The sequence below is a fragment of the Vanessa cardui genome, chromosome 12 (genome assembly GCF_905220365.1).
Source record: "Vanessa cardui chromosome 12, ilVanCard2.1, whole genome shotgun sequence".
NCBI lineage: Eukaryota > Metazoa > Arthropoda > Insecta > Lepidoptera > Nymphalidae > Vanessa > Vanessa cardui.
The window spans coordinates 1,445,847-1,465,365 of NC_061134.1; the positions used below are offsets into that span (position 1 = coordinate 1,445,847).

Below are 19,519 nucleotides of genomic sequence, written 5' to 3' on the forward strand. Positions count from 1 at the left end.
ATACCTACAATAAACAAAACACCACGCCTATGAGTTATTGAAATAAGTGGGTACATAACATACTAAAATTACAAGTTTGAATACGATTAAGAACGCCACATTGTTGATGTGAAATATTTAATTGAATTTAAATCTGGTAACTGTTGATGTAAATATTTCTAAAACTTAATGGTTTCGACTTTCGTGCACTATGCCTTTTTGTTTCAGTAGCCCTTAAACCAAAGTATTAAGTCTAATACAACACAATATAAACACACTATGTATTTCGATTCGAAAAAATGCGGATAGTTATTTAATCGTGAGGCGAGTTCATATATTTTTAAACTTTAAAAAATCCTATATCACACATACTCCTCTGGGAACTAATAACCAAAACCTTCAGCAAAAAAAATACAAAACATATCTTGTAGTACCATAAGTTCAAAATTATATTGTTATTAAGCTCACTATGCAATATAATTCACTTGCTTAAAGACTAGTAAATTGCATATGAAATTGATGCAAATGATTAAAATATTATAAAATTATGATTATCTAATACATACAATTACATTATATAACGACACGAAGCTCATGAACATGATACAACTACATTCATATTGTATTTTAACTAATAAGGAAAATTCTTTAAATAAAACAATACACATACAAAAAACATTCAGAAAAGTAAATCAGGTGCACTCCTCAGAAGAAATGACCACATTTTACTTTCCCAAGTCCGAACTGCTTTTGGTATGATAAAATAAATTAAACGATTGTTACGTACTGATTTTCCTTTTTTATTGACTTTTATTTTTGACAAAAAGCTACAGATTATTTCGTCAATGTCACGTGCGATGGAGAAGACATGATAGACTGATTTTTCTACACTGTGGCAAAGAATATGCATTTCTTATTGATGCTCAATATTAACTGTCACTAACTCGAGGATAGATCTTTTATTATAAGAATACATTTTCTCCTTCTATAAATAATGTAAGTAGTCGTAATAAATTAAATGTAAATTAATTGCGCATGTCGAAGTAATTAAGAAATGCTTAATTTATATTAGTTCTCAAGTAAGGGAAATGTAATTCGTTTTGAGTAATAAATATCTTTAACCATAAAGTATTTCTCAAAAGCGGTTGGGTATCGCGTCCATGGTTACCTTGCCCAATTCAACCCGAGAATCTGCTATGACGAAATATGTAAATAAACACAGATTTATTCGGTATGTCACCATGGGTTTTGGAATATTTAAATTTCTATTAATTATTTAAAGATTTATTATTCAATCTACTACTATCTACCCGGTGTTTAAAATCTATCATCACGGTGTTTATTATCTATGTAAATTACTATTAAAATAGCTTAATTGATATTTCAATTTAAGTTAATTAAAATCTACATTTTGTATACGCTACCAACTTCACTTAATAATAAATATAAACATTAATACCAATGTATTTATTATGTTTAATTTCTTGATACACAATTTTGGGTCGTCACAAGATTTTCCTTAATTTTTTTTTTTTTTTTCAAAATAGAATAGAGTATTTGTACTTTCAGCCTATATCTTTTGCGGTCAATTCAGACGAAAAAAGATACTACATCCTTATAAATTAAAGACTTCTACCAATATTTTTACGTTACTCACTTTCTCACGAAATCAAAAGTATTATTTTCCTTATACACATCTCTGCTTGTATTTAAACTTATATTGCAACACACGGGATACGCAATCGCATCGAGCCAGTCACGATGTGTACATCTTCCATCTATTTTGCCTTATTTGAATGATTGATAAAAATATTCAAGCCAAATTAGTAGTCGATATATTTTGTAACATAGATCGTAAGTTATCAAATATAAAAATTAAAACAGCTGTCATAATTAAAAGTATTTTGAAATGTGTTTTATTATGTAACTCTGTGTAAATACGCCAAAGAAATAATTTTCTTTTTAATAAAATCTGCCATGATTTAGCTTTTTAAAAGTTATACGTCATAATATTTGATTTAAGCCAAATTCGGGCCTATGATTTCAGATAATTGGGTCTAAAATTGTTAAATTTATTTTTCAATTAAAAAAATCCATTATATGAATTTCAGACCGTAGAGATTTACATGTATTTAATCTTGAAAAGAAATATTTATTAATATTTATTATATTTATGTACATTAAATAAAATGACTTTTATACGAAACGATAGTTTTTTTAAAGAAGTATACCTTATTTATATTTTAGTAATATATCTTCAACTAACGAAACCGTATTAGCTAAGGTTGCAGTCTTAGCTAATACGGTTAACTAAATCTTTCTAATTAAAGCTATTATGGATAAATATCATTAAGAGCAACACGATTTTATATTATAACATAAATTATGGGCTCTATGCCTGTAATTTATATTATAATTATTAGTATATTGTTATTGTTATAACTATGATTAAGTTACGTGCTGAACAAAAACACAGCTCATTATTTCTATAAAAAATGTATGACTATTCATATTCATATTCTTGATAATGCTTTGTTATATCGATATTCAAAATAATTGACATAACATAAATTGCAATCATTTGATTATTTCATAAGCAATGAATATGGCGTAATATATAAATTATGTTTTTTTTTTGTGTTGAATTCTCAACGGCATTCTTATATAAATAGGAAGTCAAAATTATTATTTTATAGTTTAATACGCAGTAAGGTCAATTTAGTTGTTTTTTAGTTAAATATAGTTAGTATGTATAGTGCGTCTTTGAATATTATATATTTTTAGAAAAGTAACGGTCTCACTCACAAAGGTCGTTTAGCGGGTACAACAAATATTCTGAAGAACCTAAGATATTATTTCGACTCCGTATTCGAAGCCAAGAGAAGGGCAAATCTAAATGTAGGGCCATAGACAGGTACGACCATAAATGGTACGAAAATGTCGGTCATTGCTAGCCAAAACAAAATTATTATAATTCGCAAAAATATGTCGTTTGCTATTTTAGAAACATTCTAGTAAATGTTATTACGCAAAAGTTTATCTAAAACCAATGATGTTCTAGTAAACATATATGTTATTAACGCTCAAAAAGTTAAGACTAGAAAACGTCCTAATTGGGACGTTTGCCTTTAGTCGTTTTTATCATAATTATGCCAGTAATACGTTATAATACATCATAATTATGTAGTAATACGTTTTGCGTAATTAAAACATCTAGTTATCCCTTTTTCTAATTGTTTTTATCAAGCTATCCTTTTTACTTGTAACGAAATGTAAAATAAACGGTCCCCGGCACGACACACTTTTTTCTGTTGTTTAGTATGGGTATAACATATCAGTTTATTAGAATATCATTGTCCAAAACTATTTGTTATTAAAATATCTTTTAATTATTATTAGAAGAATACTATCAAAAAAAATCTTGTATTCTGACCTTAGTAAAAATATAATCGACCATTTTTATTTTGATTGATACTCAAATATTTTTGAGCGTATAATAAAGATTGTCCAATTAAAAAACTTTAATAGATAAAAAAAATCCCAATGTCATGATTGTTAAGGTCAATATAAACCAAAGAGAAAACGAAACAACAAAGCATCACAACACGTAAATAATGCAATATTGCTAACAAAAGCATTGTTTGAAGTCCACAAGAAACGTAACAATGCTATTCGATAGGAAAGTGGCTAAAATTGAAAGATTACAAAGCGTGGGAAAGTATTTTGTGGCTTGCCATACGTGAATGTGTGTGTACTAACATTGGATAATTATATAATTATACCGTAATTTTAAATATGATGAACATACCTAAATAAACGTTCTTTCAAGGACATTACTAAGGCTTTCAAGGAAATAATTAAGTATAAGTTATTTTAAATAAATTTCTAAATAAACTCATAAATTAAAATATTTAGTTCAATAAAACGGCATAGTATTTTAAGCCTTTATTTTATTAGAACTAAAAAATAAAAAAGGTGTATTACGAAAAAAAAAAATTTGTATCGTCCCTTGATATTTTCTTATAGTCTTCAATGCGTATATCTTTTCATGTTTTGCATATAACAAATATATATTAAATATTTTTGACGAAATACATGTTTGCTGAAGTACCTACCTATCGTATAGTAATGTATAGTTCTCGTAGTTTATTTTGTTTGGTACTTACCTTGCAGTATTTTGGTGATTCCAACACGATGTTAATAAAAACAGTATAGTATATTTATACAATACAAAAAATATTCAGTCGACCTGTTAACGTTTGTTAGAAATATCTACACTTCAATTGGTTATTATGAAATAATCGAATTGTGTTTACTAACATTTTATTACAAAGTTTTATTTTTGCAAGTTACAATACATAATCATTACATTACGCCCGATAATTTATACATATGGTAACGTAAAATATTAGTTAATTATGAATCATTAAATAAGTTTAAACTAATCATAACCTATGACAATTTGTGCGCGAAAGCTTTTATACCAAAACGAACTAAGATTAAAATATACATTTTTGGTAAAAACTTTCATCTCTCATAAATATCTAAATTAAAGCTATGAATCTTTATAACATGACTATACTGAAACTGATGATACATCTATATATACAAGCACACCCATTGCAAATGAAATGCGGTAAGAAAATAACGATTTCTTAGGATTTTTTACAGGGAAAACATCTAACACCACACAAAACTCCATTCAATTATTAGAAAAAAAAAAAAAATTAAAGACAAAATCTCTTTTAAGAAGTATTGGAAGGTTCTAAAAAATCGAAGTTTAAAGTAGCATTTCATTTCTTAACCAACTATACCAACCCAACTAAATATACAGATTTTAAACGTCAAAACTAATTAATATTTTGGCTTCTGCAAATAATTCATATTACCGATAACTTTCAATCGTCACCAGCCAGAGTAGGTGGTGACGTCGTGAATCGTTTCGGCACGAATGAAGGCCGCAGCGGTCTTATGGGCTTTATATACAATTTTCTTTCAGTCGTTGATCGTGGTGACTCTGTAGTATAGGTTTTTGGTACTTTAGGCGTGGTAGACTTTTTTCTTATATCCACGGGTACGTTTTGTGCCCTGTTTCCTGAGAAACGTGATATACTTGGATTGAAACCAGAGGTTTTGTTATTTCTTTGAATTGTTCTTGGTGTTATATTAATTTTAGCCGTGGTACGTGTCACTGAATTCAATTTAGTGAGATTGGCAGGCTTTATAGGTCTCCTCGGAAGACCGTATTTCGCTCTTTTAGCATCTAATGGAGATATCTTAAATGTGGTTGTCTCTTCTGGGATAGTTTCTGTATTTTCTGGTGTTTCAGTAGGAGTCGTTAATGTTGAAACAGGAATTTCTGTTATATTATCTACCTTTATTTGTTCAGATATTGCTTCAGTTGTAGTCAATAGTTCTACAATTGGACTCGTCATGATATTTTCTGTGGAAACTATTGTTTTTGAAGTAGTCGTTGAGGCTGGGGGTGTTGTACTGACTATGGATGGTTTGTTTATTGCAGATAACATGGTATCGTTAAACTGTGTATTTTGGGGAGACTGTTTTAAAATAGATATACTAATGGGATATTTAACTGTAGATTCTTCATTAGCAGTAGGTCCTTTTAATTCTTTACCTCTAGCAAAAGTTACTATATTTCGACTTGTTTGTGGTTTTATTATTTTTATTTTTAGAAGGTTAGCTTCTTCTTCTTGGGTTGGCACAGGTGCAGAATATACTACGAATGGCTGATTATCTTTATCATCAGTAACTTTTTTTGCCATTACTGGATTTTCCGTTTGAAATAAGGCTTCTAAAGGCAATGTTGATGGGTCTGTCAACATTAAACGTGGGGTTACTACGTCAAAACTTTTCGCAGACTTAATCAGTTTTATTTTTTCATTCTCATAAGCGGCAGGGACAAATTGCCAGTTTGAGTTGTATGGTGGATCATCTTCGTATTTTTCAACCTTTTTGTCATCATTTACGTAGGTTAAGAAATCATCATCTGGTATGTGTTCCACGTGGCCTTTTTCCAAATACTTTATTTGATCAGGTACTGTATTAATATGTCTGTAACCCTCATTCATACTCTCAGAAGCGATAAGGTTTTCTTTTGGAACATCTGAGTAGTCAACTAATGCTCTCGCGTTACGAGCTTCATCAATTCGAATAGGATTATCCGGAGGATTGTCTACTGGATAAACATGCCCGAGCTTCGTTAAGTAAATTGGAATTTCATCTTCCACTATTTTGATGAGACTGTATCTACTAACTTCGCCAATTTTATCCACCGTAGGTTTTTTTTCTACCATTACTTTACCTTCTTCGATCAGAGTTGTTTGATTGTTTTTATTTAATCTGTGTTTATCAAGTTTCGAAGATACTTCAACGACTCGACTTATTGAGAATAATTTATTGAATTGAGTTTTTACTATAGGTGAGACTGGAGATACTTGACTTGTAATTTCAGGTTCGCTGGTTGTAGTCTCAAATACACTTTCAACCTTTCTTGTAGTTGGCGTATCAACTAAAGTTTCAGTCTCTGTTTGCTGTATTAATTCTGAATCTTGAGTACTTGGGTAATTTGTAGTGAATTCCAAATAATCGTCAGTACTATTATCTATTTCCATTAAAGTAGTCACAGTTTCATTTTCGGTATCATTTGAGGATGATGTCTCTAAAGGATTTGATGTACTTGATTCGGTCATATATAGATAATCATCGCTTTCAGTTGTTGTCTGTTCATTTTCCTTGATAATAGAAGCGATCGTCGTTTCTACTACTACCGCCTTTGTCGTCGGAGGAAGTTGTTTGGTTGTATTTTTCTTACTAACATTTTGGTTTGATTTCGGTACATTGTAACCAGGTGGTACGTTTTGAACGCGTTTTTTAGTATCATTTACTGGTTTATTACTTCCAAATCTGTTATAAACAGTCGTTTTGTTTTGATTGTTTCCAATTAAACGTCGAGGTATTTCTGTAGTAGACGTAGAGGTTCTAAAAGTATTTGAATTTACAATTTTAGGTTTAAATTGTGGTCTTTTCGACGAAGGTTTAAATGTTACTGGTGGTTCTTCATCTTCATAAATTTCTTCTTCTGGTGCGGCGTCTTTAACATCATCTTCTTCGTTATATGTTTCTTCTTCTTCGTCCAAATCATCGTCGTATTCTTCTGAATCGGGTTTTCTTGTGAAAAGTTGACTTGGAGGAACAAAAACAAAAGGATTTTCTGGTTCTTCTTCGAGGATTTCCTCGTCCGAATACTCTTCTTCATCTTCTAATTGATATTTAGGTGTAGTTCTTGCCGTTGGAAAGGTTCTTCTGGTAAATGTCCTGGAAAACAAGGGCCGTTTGGTAGTTCCTCTACTAAAGAAACCTGGCCTTTCAACAGTTGAAGGACTGGTGTACGCTCCAGGGTTATATTTTCGGCTAAATGTTCTACTACTTGATGGCGTAGACTCTGTTGTAGACGTAAACAATCTTTTAGGTGGTCTGTATGGCAATCTTGATCTTGGGGAGGGAGATGTTAACTGTGTTGTGCTCGTTGTTGTTGTTTCAATTGGCGTTTCAGTTTCAGTGACTGATAATTCAGTAGTAGATGTTTCTTCGTCAACAATTTTACGTGCGTTATATTCCGTTGTTGTAACACTTTCTAAGTTAGATTCATTTCTTTGTGCTATTTGGCTACTACTGTCCACAGATGTAGAAGCACTTTCGGTCTTTGTTTCCATATTTTCGTTTTCCTCTTTTACTAAAGTTGTTTCCTTATTATCTGATAGACTTAATTTCATTTCATCAGTAGTGAGAACGATTTCTGGTTTGTCTTCTTGTTCCGAAGTAACACTTGTTTCTTCAACTTCTTTATTTTCATCCTTTTTGGGCGACTCTATGTCTTGTTTTTTATTGAAGCTTTCAGTTTGAATTTGTTGTCTGGGTGGATCAGGTACAACTTCTTTAAATAATTCAGTTATTTGTTCTAAGCTTTCATCAATTTCTGTGGTAGTTCTGTATTCATCAATAGATGTCACAGGAATAGTAGTTGTTCGAGTTTTTTCTCCATAATTAATGACTTCTTTTGGTGGATCCTTAAATCCAGCATTAATTAAACTTGTTTTTGTCACCGTTTCAGAATCTTCGTCGACTGGCTTTAACTTTTTTCTGATAATTTTTCGTTTTCGTGTTACAGCTGTTGTAGTTTCTACATCAGACAAAGGAACCTCCGATGTAGATGGTGTTGGTCTCCTTCGAATAACCCTAAACTTTCTTTTTCCGTTTTTATCTGAACTAGATTCATCAGAAGGGATAATTTCTAACTTTTCCTGTGATGCATTTGATTTCTTTCTTGTATCTTCATCTACCGTTCCATCATGTTCATTTTCCTCTATTGCGGTTTCTGATAAAGTGATATCATCATTTTTGTTATCAATTTCTTCATCATCATTCTGTGCAAATAATCTCGGTCTGGCTGTCGATTGTCGAGAAGGGAATGGTAATTTCCTAGCTTGAAATATTGGCGGTGATACTGACGACTGCGTTCTTGCTCTTGCAAACGACAATCGAGACCGTGTTCTCTGAGTTACCGACTCAGTTTCATTTTCTAAATTATTTTCAGATAGAGTTGTTGTAGAAACAGTTCTCGCGAAGGGACGAGGAGTAAATCTCGTAAAAGAAGGTCGTCTTCGGCTTATAGGAGACTCTGTTGTATCAGATTTTCCAATAGCCTGAGTTGTAAGAGAAGGAAATCTACCCCTTCCTCTTGGAAAAACACTTGATCGCCTTTCGTCTATAGTGGCAGCAGATATTTCACTATCTTCAGCTTTATCAGCAATGGTTGTGCGAGATCTGCCACGGAACTTATCAGAGCTCTCTAAAGTAGCTTCATCATTTTCTTGAATTTCTGAACTATCAACATCAATTGGTGTTAACGATAGTACCTCATCTTTGGTCAATTGTGGACGAAAATCACCTCTTGGTACCAGAGATGCGGCTGCAGGAATCGAATCACTATTACGCGAAGTTTGGTACCTACTCCTAAATCTTTTAATGAGACCGCTATTACCGTCGGTTTTTACTCCATCAACTTCTCGACTGTCAGGAGTAGTTGACCTAATATTTCTTACATTTTCGATTAATTCATTTGATTCTGAAATTTCGTTGGGTTGAGATAATGGTCTACGTCTACGGATGAATGAATAATTCCTAGAACTTACCTGAGTTGTAGATATGGGGACAGCTGTTGTGGTGGGCGTGGTAGATCCTCGGCGTCTCAATAAAGGAACTCTTGTTGATAAAGTAGATGGAGAAGGTGTTGTGGTTCTCGTCGTAGTCGTGGGTGTGGTTGTTATGGTCGTTGTTGAAGTAGTTACTGTTTCCGGTTCAGGTAATTCCGTTGTTTGAGTAATAGTAGATGAAGTTTCAGGTGGATTTTCTACCTCTTCAGAACTCGGTTCGTTTAATAAAGATGATATTTGAACAGTTAGGATTGTGGTCGGCTCAGGACTACTCGGTTCTTCGAGAGGAAGAACAGTGGTTGATCTTGTTCTGACAACAGAAGTGTATTGCGGTTGTACTGATTGCGAACTAATTTCTCTTTCCAGTGCTGTCTCTTGGGATTCCTCCTCCTCTTCTGATTCTTGATATCTAAAATTATAATATATTATTTTAAGTATAAAATTGATTTCTTCACTTATTAATTTTTTATTTTTAACTTGAAATTTTCCAAATAAAGAACAAATTTACAATTACTTACTTCAGAGTAGTAGTTTCAGCGGTTGGCCGTGTTCTACGTATGGTAACATACTCGGGAGTGTTTTCGCGACGTGAGCTCGCTATATCCAGTGAATTGGGCGACTCAGCAACGGCCACGTATGGCTCAACTCGTTCGAACAAAGCATTTCTGGTAAATTTAAATTACGATTAGTTTTACTAAATATCAGTATAAAACTAAATTACACTTAGATTTGAATTACAATTTCTTTACTAAATATAAGTAAAAATTAAACTAACTAAAAAACGAACAAGTCTTACAGTAGTGGTACATAATGTATAAAATCTGTCATCTCACTTTAGCCATAAGTAACACTAACTGTATGCCTTAAAAATGCGTTAGTATCATCTAACGTTCATTGGTCGAATCAAATAGCTTCTTTAAACTTCTCACTTCTAGAGATTGCAGGAGAGTGAGAGGAAAGATTCTACACAAAATATAGCTATCTAGAACATACTATAAACAAACTAATGTTTGATTCATGAACAAAAATAACTACAATCATTTTTGTTCATGATACGTATTACTTTTTGAACATTATTTCATTAATACTTTGAAAATTGGTACTTCTCATCTCATCTATTGTATTGTCAAAATTTAACATTACTTCTGAAGCAAAACAGACAGAAATATTTTTCATAGGGGAGTATTAAGTTTCCAAATGTAATTTAATTGATAATGGGAAATAATTTAAAATACGACCAGAGATTAGTTTTAATATACGTAAGTGTTTCTAACCTAGAGTCATCAGGTGCTTCTGTCGCAGCTGTAGTTGGCCTCGATCTTCGAATATTCACATACTGAAGTGGCTTGGCTGTTGTTCCGACTGGGCTATCAAAGTCTGTCCTCTGTTGGACTCTCGTTCTGGATATTTGTGGAACTTCTTCGGACTCCTCTTCTTCCTCTTCCTCGCTTTCTGCTGATAATGGTGTCGTCGACGAGACAGTAGGTCTTGAACGGTTAATCGTTACGTATCTGTAAAATACGAGCGTTTTAGTTACTTAGAATTATTTTTGTTATAGTAGTTCGAATTTCGACAAATTATGAAAAAAGCTAAAACGTGATAGCACAAAAATGGTTCACTTTTGGATTATGCATATGGGTGTTAAAATTATTGCAAATAATAACCCTGTATATATAAGGAAAAGATTATAAATATTAAGTATTCTAAATTATTGATATCATTCAAAACTCACTGTGGCCTTTCCTTTCTGAGCAATCTGTTTGAGTCAGGTGATGGTTCGATTCCGGCATTTTGTGGGCCGCGACGACTGTTCTGAACGGGGTTTTCGGTAATGCTGTTGTCGCCGTACCTGATGAAACAATTGTGTTTATAATTAATAACAAATTTTATCAATTATTTAAAATACTAAATAACTTATTTTTAGTATTTCAAATAATCGATTCTAGTAATCTATTTTATTCTATGTTATAGACGTGTTAGCATTTTCGCAAATTGTAACCAAATGATTTCTTAAAATGATGATGATGAGTTCCTATTTTTTTTTTAATTTTAAATATTTTTAGAAAATTTTCGTTTTTTCAAAGTTACCTACAATATGACTCTTCTTCATCAATCAAAATATTGATTTCTCAATCATTTTCGATTTAAATAAACACTATATCTATATCTTAATGACATTTAAAAAAACTAAATCCTATGAAAAATAATTGGACTACGATGTGATACGTATTAATTAAATTATAAAAATCGAGTAGTCATTTAAGCTCTGTTCCATATGGTTTCACTCACTTGTTCCTGCCCCTGGTCCTCTCGAGAACACGCTGGTACAGTTTGGTGTTGATGGCGGACGGCGGCACGGTGACGGTGGCGCCCGGCGTCCCAGACAACTTGAGCTGCTTTTCCAACTGTTCTACGCCACCTGTGGAATGAAAATTATCGAGTAAGTCTAGGAACATGGAACTAGGAACTATTTTATGCTCTCATTTATATTTAAGTATCACTATAAACGACTGGTGAGTTCGCCAGAGGATTGGAATTGCGATTCAAAGGGGAAATGTTGCTAGTATTCCACGCGATCAAGATTTATACAGTAGATATATTAATTTAATATTTGTGTATAATATACAAGGATTTATTTTTAAAATTCTTATGTGAATAAATTGATAAAGAAGGACAAAAATATTGTTAGTTTTGAAATGTACATACCAACTTTCTTGATGAGATCGATCAATTCTTTGATGACTTTTGGGTCTTCAGCTTCTACGTCGGCTGCTTCGTCAGTACCAACTTCCTCTTCCTCCTCTTCTTCCTCACTTGACTAGAATACAATGCGTGCTTTAATTAACTTACGGTTTTATTTATAAAATCCATAATTTTATATTTAAATATTACCAAGAATATTTTGAAAAATTCATTTGTAATACAGTTTGGTGGATACATTAGGTTTATTTTAAAGATGGTGATTGTACAAGCACGTATAGTACGACACAACTTAGATGTAGCATCGGCAAAATTCGTAAAAACGATGATGACATGATGAGCTCTACTAACTTATCATTGAAATCAATATAGAGTTTACAACTAATACTACAATTTCATCTATATTCTGCCATGGTATAATTCAAATGCCGTTAACTGCCATCTGATCGATTTCCAACTTCCAACTTATGACCGCCAATTAATAAGATAAAAATATCCATATATCGTCATAATATATTTGGCACTTTTTGATATCTTGATTAGTTTTGGAAATATGTTATATGAAATAAATATGGTCTTATTATCAATAAATTATATACATTTTACATTTTTAACGCGTTTTTTGCTCATAGGTCATAATTGAGTTTAGGTATTATCATATCATGACTTGTGACGGTTTATCTACCTCAGGTTCGGGTGTTGTAGTTGTGGTCGATGAAGTCCTGAACAACAAGGAACTCCTGGATGTCAAACGAATGGGTCGCCTTGTGGTGGTTGTGGTTGTTGTAGTCGTTGTTGTAGATACAGTTGTCTTGGCTGTGGTAGGTTTGGTGATCGCCTTCGTGGTAGCAGTTGGTTTCTTGCAGAGAACGTTTCGGGCAAAGTCACAGGAGTCAGCCGCCTTGTTGAAGTAAAGGCCTGTGATACACAATAATATAATTATATCTACTATTTAATAAAAAAACTATGAAGGTTTTAGTAATATTCCAGAGAAATGTAAAATATCTCTTGATGTTTTCCTAGTGTAGAGCATCATCTTAAAACTAATGACTGAGATTATGCTTGGGAAACTGCCCAATCTATATTAATATTATAAATGTGAAAATAACTTCATCTGTCTGTCTGTCTATCCTTCTTTCACGACCAAACCGCTGGACCTCGTTTGATAAAATTCGGTATGAATTAAACTTGAACTCCAATAAAGGACATAATTAAGTTACTTCTTTGCCTAACATATGAAAATTAAACTAAAATGCGAGCGAAGCCGCCGGCGACTACAAGTCGTATAATAATAATGAAAAAAAAATATGCTGAGATTATGGCTACAAAAGTACCCAATCAATTAACATAAATTATCGGTGGTATTTTCTTAGCATCAACAATGGAGGCTTATTCAAATTATAATGCAGAATCCATTGAACAACTTGCGCTGCACATTTTATATATGAAATACAGGTTATAATTGATAACGCCTGTCAAATACCTGTAACATTAAAAAAGGAGAATCGTAACACTAAATATAAAAACTAAGATTATCCAATTCTAACCAGATGGGCAAGTAAACTGATGAGCCACGATGCCGAGATCTGATGGTCCGGAGTCGAGACACCAGAAGTACTTCTTGCAATCCCGAGGATGTTGGAAGAACCCTTCTTCTTTACATTTGAAGTCTGAAATCGAAATACAATGATACTTTAATAATTGTGAGCTTTGTATTTTATTAGTGCTTACATTTGATAAAAATATTAAACATATTAACGTTGGAATAAAGTGGTCGGTAGATATTCTTTTGACAATGTTTTCTTACCTGAGCCTGCATCAGGAGTGGTGGGTGGTTCCGGAGTGATGATGTTCCAACTTGGAGTTGTACTAATTGAAGTGCTAGCGCTTTTACGTTTGCTGCTTCTAAAGTATTATTTAATTTATTAGTTCATTTGTAAATGATATAAAATTTTCTTCTTAATTTTGTAATGATGATTATGGTCATATTGAGAACTTATACATATATCAAAATCTCTTATGTATATAACACATAATGATTGTAATTTACATACAACAACAGCAGCCTGTAAATTCCCACTGCTGGGCTAAAGGCCTCCTCTCCCTTTAAGGAGAAGGTTTGGAACATATTCCACCACGCTGTTCCAATGCGGGTTGGTGGAATACACATGTGGCAGAATTTCTATGAAATTTGTCACATGCAGGTTTCCTCACGATGTTTTCCTTCAACGCTGAGCACGAGATGAATTATAAAGACAATTAAGCACATGAATCAGCGGTGCTTGCCTGGGTTTGAACCCGCAGTCATCGGTTAAGATGCACGCGTTCTAACCACTGGGCCATCTCGATCCTTTTTTATTTAACCATCCAAATCCAATCATATTAACCCAAAGCTTTGGTTCTAACATAGCTTTTTATCTGAAGAACCTTACTTGGTTGGCTTTGGTGTAGTAGTAGTGGTAGTTGTGGTAGTGGTTGTGGTACTGGACTTCGGACGGTTTCTCCTGCGACCACCTGTTCTCGATTGTTTGGGTTTCTCTTTTACTGTTAACTGCCTGTCTGTCGATCTATAAAGACATATATCTAGATTAGAAAAAGTGATTGACAAATTAAAGTGTAATTTGAAAAAGTCAATACATTTAAAAAAATACAATTTATTTATATACTTAAATGATAAAATGAATAAATTTAAATATGACGATCATGACGACGGAAGCTTGACAAGAAAATCCTCAATTTAATAGATTTGTTTTCACCAAACTAGATGAGAAAATAGAACGAGATCATCTTTTTTTCAGCCTATATACTAGTTTTGTCATGTTATAAGATAGTTACCCAAGTTTTGAGACATATGCTTCTTTGGCAGCTTCGATCAGCGGGTAGGGTTTTCCGTGGCAGGTACCTCGGAAGTCATCGTTGTCGATCGACCAAAACATAATACCTGGATAAAATAATAAGTATTACGTTAACTTTGATAAGTACTAGAGTATAATAAAATGTTAGTAAAATAAATTGAAATATATATAATATATTCAAGTAGGCTTTTTCAAGCACTTTTGAATAGTCATTTAACAACTTTTGTTTTATATTAAGTGAAGCTACCATCGATTCGAATTGTAGGTTCTACAGAGAAGAACCGGAAATAAATTCGACAATAATCGAATATAATAACAGATAACACTGTACCATATTTTTATATCGTGTATCTTTTCAATAGTATATAAATAAAATTTATATTAAATACTATATCGATGAAAACTTAATCTCAAGGTATTTCAAGCCTCGATCAACTATATGTATTTTTATCTGATGCTTGAATTAAAACAAACCTCCAAGTCCATTTTCAGCGACGTATTCCGCTTTCTTCTTAACGATATCAATATCATCGTAACCGACCCATTGGTTGCCTTTGTAAGCTACGGGACCCATTGCATTCTTGTTTGGGTACATGACGGTCCAATCTTCCTCTTGTTCCTCTTCTTCTGACGAGGAATCTTCTTCATATTCTTCATCAGAATCGATTGCACGTTTCTTGTTTTTCGGTTTGAGTGCTTCACAAATCTGGGATATGCAATCATTGTTAGTTGTCATGTTAGAAAGTAAAGTCGGTCCAAAGAGCACAATTGATGACAAGTATTCATTATTTTTGTTTAGTTACAATGGCTTTAAGGTTATGTCATCAAGTAGTTGAATAAAATATTTTTTTAAAATATCACTATGAAGTTAAGATAGGGCAAATTTAGAGTTGATATATAAAAACAAAATAAAATAAAGCAATAAATGATTTTCAAATAAACACCAAAGTTTTACATACGAAACATATGCACAAAGCTCTACCGCGTTAATGAAGTTATTTAATGAATGAAGATGACTTTTATGATATAGACGAAGATTCAAATATTTTGCACAAAGTGTTCTGCTGTCATTTGTATATGTTACAGTAAGATTACAAAATTCGTTAGATTACAATCTATCTGGTCAGATTGTTAACTGTCGAAATATTGTAAACTGTGAAACTTGTTTACAAATTAACGCATTATTTTTCGCTTTATTATGAACAAATTCTAAATTTTACCTCGTAGTATGCCAAGTATCCTTTCTCCCTGGTAGCGTCTCCCTGCTCCCCAGGTCCGTCAGCAGGCGAGCCTATCTCCACAGCATCAGCATTGAAGAGAGTGTACGAACGTCCGTATGTTGGGATTCCGAGCACCAGTTTGTCAGCATCCGCACCATTTTCGAGATAAAATTTGATGGTGTAATCCTAAACAATAACAAGAAATACTCATTTTAACACATCAACTATACGCAAAAGCGTTTTTTGCACCGGTTTGCGTTAGCGTTTGTTGCAACTTTCTTTGCCAACAAGTTGAATTAAGTTACGTTATAATTATGTTTCTATTCACTTTATTAAGTAAATAAATATAGTACATCTTATAAAATTAAAATTGATGTAAATGATTTACAAATCCAAAGTATCAAACAAAATATATCAAGATTTGTGTAAGAAAGTCGTTTATCCAGCTATATGACATTACCAGAAATACGTCAAGGAATAGTAGTCTTATTGTAAATCATCTCAATAAACTTAATTCCGTTGCAGATTTTGTAGATTGGTGTGATAAATCTTAAAGCATATTTTTCATAAAAGGAACAGAAAAGGGACTATCACCTAGCCTTTAGATGATTACTGACATAATATTAATAAAAAGAGTTACTTACAATGTTGAGTTCGTTATCTACACTGTACTCGTTCGGTTCTTCGAGCGGGTACAGCGGCGCGTGGTGGTTGACAGCGGGCTCGAATGCGGAATGGTAATCGTATGTCAGGAGGTTCATCCAATCCAGGTACCTGAAAATAATTCATGACAAAACTCTTTAATGTGCATTAATTGTAGACAAGGCAAATCTTAAGTTGGTTGTCATCACCTCTTCTGCAAAGCAAGACATTGACAGTAGAGAATGTATATAAGCATTTACAAAAATAAGGCTTCTCTTTTAGGAATAAATTTTGGGTCTAATTCATCACACTGTTCCAGCACAGATTAGATTAAATGTGACGAATTGTCATCAGACATATAATGAAGGTTTCCTTAATATATTAAAAAACAGGGAATGGAAATTAATCCAATCCATGAAGTGGTGGTGATAGCCAGTCTAAAAGCAAGCACTCTTCGTTCGTCTCATTTTGTAATGTACATTAACATATTTAATTTTTGAAAGAGACGAATGGGTCATAAAACATAATTATATAATAATAATAAAGTAATATTTAATAGTTGTCCCATATTATTCGTTATAAAATAATGTAATTATAAATTTTAATTTCATAAAAAGCGAAAGTTGTAAGTGGTGTCTAAGTTTTTTGTAAATCGTAAGTAATAAATAAATTAGAGTCTCAATAAATTTTAATTACATGTAATTAAAGTTGCTGTAAACACTTTTTGTAAGGAAATCTTGTGATGTAAGATACAAGTTCATTAAAATAACACTTCAGAAAGGATACCTTACATTCCAAGAAAATAACGATTCTTCTTATTTATCTCATTTTAGTACGTTATAAAAAACATGTACCATTAATGATGTGTATAACATGCGTGGGAATTATCAATCATTAATCGAGTTTCAACCTTTTATTAATCGGAATAAAGCATAAAATAAAAATCATAAAACAAACTTAAAATAACAGTTATTTTGAACTTTACACCCTTGTGATAAAGTCAAAATTAAGCTGCAATGACAATTGAAGTATCGTTAAGAATACAAGATAATGGGTTCTTGAATACTTATATCTCCAAAGGTCAAGGCTTAAAAGGAAGCTTCGAACTGCCATTATAATTCTCCAACTACCTACATTGTCCATATATGGGACTGGAATGAGTGCCGCATGCTCTGATGAGCCTACTAATTAAATTTGCATTGACTTATAGCTCTACAAAATTTATTATCAATGACTTAATGGTCTAGTTAATTGGAAGAGGATTCGTTGTCTTTTTATTTTGATGAGTCGTGATAGTCATGAAAAAAGGAACATCCTATAAACGTCTACTGAAAGCGAAGGCTTATTACAAGACACGAATTGAATATCATGGTATGAGATTTGCATAGAAAATAACTTAACCGAAACCTAGAGCTGTGTGTTCAAATCTGTAGCATGAATCTAAACTAAAACTTAATTGTGAAGCTCACACCTTCTCTTTAAGACAACACAATTCTTTATTCAAAGGTGGCAGTTACTTTCTGTTATTTTTACATTAACATCTAAGTAATTTATAACTAACTTTATTTTAAGTAATGGAAGATTCGAAAGGACCCGTTTAACAACTGACAACGTTTGATCTTTTTACTGATAGCTACGAAGCAACAAATTATATAAATTTTGATTTAGTCTGTTAAATCATTGATTTAAAATGATGGTAAGTTTGATATAGTTGATATTTTAATAATACATTAAAATTTTTAAAAGAAATATTTAATAATATGTCAATTTTTGTATTTATTTCCGATAGATTCATAACTTCACACAATAATTTTAACATATACAAAAACAAAATCAACAGCCTGTAAATTTACCACTGCTGGGTTAAAGCCTCCTCTCCCTTTGAGGAGAAGATTTGGAACATATTCCACAAAGCTGTTCCAATGCGGGTTGGTGGAATTTCTACGAAATGAGACACATGCAGGTTTCCTCATGATATTTTCCTTCATCTCTGAGCACGAGATGAATTATAAACATAAATTAAGCACATGAATATTCAGTGGTGCTTGCCTGGAATTGAACCCGTCATCATTGGTTAAAATGCACGCGTTCTAACCACCGGGCCACCTCGACTTATTTATTTTAACACATACAGATCTAAAAAATATCATAAAAACTAAAATATTGCGAGAGAAATTAAAAAAGAATCGACATTGAACTTGTTTTCGGAACTAATTGCAAATTTTGGAGCGTCACGACTTTTCCTGATGTATTGGAATGGCGTGAAAAATTTTCAATTTCAAATTATAGGTCAATCTTTGAAGCGTGCGTAAAATTTATGCTAATTTAATATATATAATAGTACTTTTGATAAAATACAATATTTTTACGCTACAGCACCATTTAACGCTATGCGAAAGCTTTTTTAGAGTAAGTAAGGTATTACTTAATGTATTTAACTTTAAAAGTGCTACATAGTAATTAAAGAAAAATGATATATACAAGCTACTCAAACTTGTGCTTATAAAGGATATTCTAGAGAAAAACTAATTTCTAGAATAATTCTTAGAATAACAAAAAAGGATGATATTTTATATTATGATACCTATATTGACTAATAATGTATTTATTTCCAAATAGCAAATCTTAATAATACGATCTTGAAATGATGTCATCACGAACCTAACAAGTTTATCCGTAAGTCGAATGGAATTTGAGTGTGACAAAATCACAATACCTACTATGAATGAACTTTGTTGAAATTCCTACTTCGTGATTATATTGCAAAAAAAATTAAATGACCAAAAAAAACTTGTAACTCTTGATAGAACACTAGTGACCAGCCCCGGCTTCGCACGGTTGCAATACCGGTACTATATAAACTACAGAATGTACCGAAAAAGCTTTTGTA

General features: G+C 32.3%; 1 protein-coding gene across 2 annotated transcripts in view; it reads right to left on the reverse strand.

Annotated features, from left to right (window-relative positions):
• Positions 1-19,519, reverse strand: part of LOC124534449 (flocculation protein FLO11) — a 100,968-nt gene that overhangs the window by 28,055 nt on the left and 53,394 nt on the right. Inside the window, exons 6-19 of one of the 2 annotated variants that reach the window (XM_047110337.1) lie at positions 16,632-16,761; positions 15,988-16,173; positions 15,242-15,473; positions 14,748-14,853; positions 14,345-14,479; positions 13,720-13,817; positions 13,460-13,582; positions 12,598-12,830; positions 11,919-12,030; positions 11,502-11,631; positions 10,945-11,061; positions 10,487-10,723; positions 9,731-9,877; positions 9,192-9,621 (exon numbers count right to left, since the gene is read on the reverse strand). In XM_047110337.1, coding sequence (XP_046966293.1) covers positions 9,192-9,621; positions 9,731-9,877; positions 10,487-10,723; positions 10,945-11,061; positions 11,502-11,631; positions 11,919-12,030; positions 12,598-12,830; positions 13,460-13,582; positions 13,720-13,817; positions 14,345-14,479; positions 14,748-14,853; positions 15,242-15,473; positions 15,988-16,173; positions 16,632-16,761 — 2,416 coding nt within the window. Of the gene's footprint in view, positions 1-4,285; positions 9,622-9,730; positions 9,878-10,486; positions 10,724-10,944; positions 11,062-11,501; positions 11,632-11,918; positions 12,031-12,597; positions 12,831-13,459; positions 13,583-13,719; positions 13,818-14,344; positions 14,480-14,747; positions 14,854-15,241; positions 15,474-15,987; positions 16,174-16,631; positions 16,762-19,519 lie in introns of those variants that run through there. The other variant, XM_047110336.1, reaches the window with a different exon arrangement.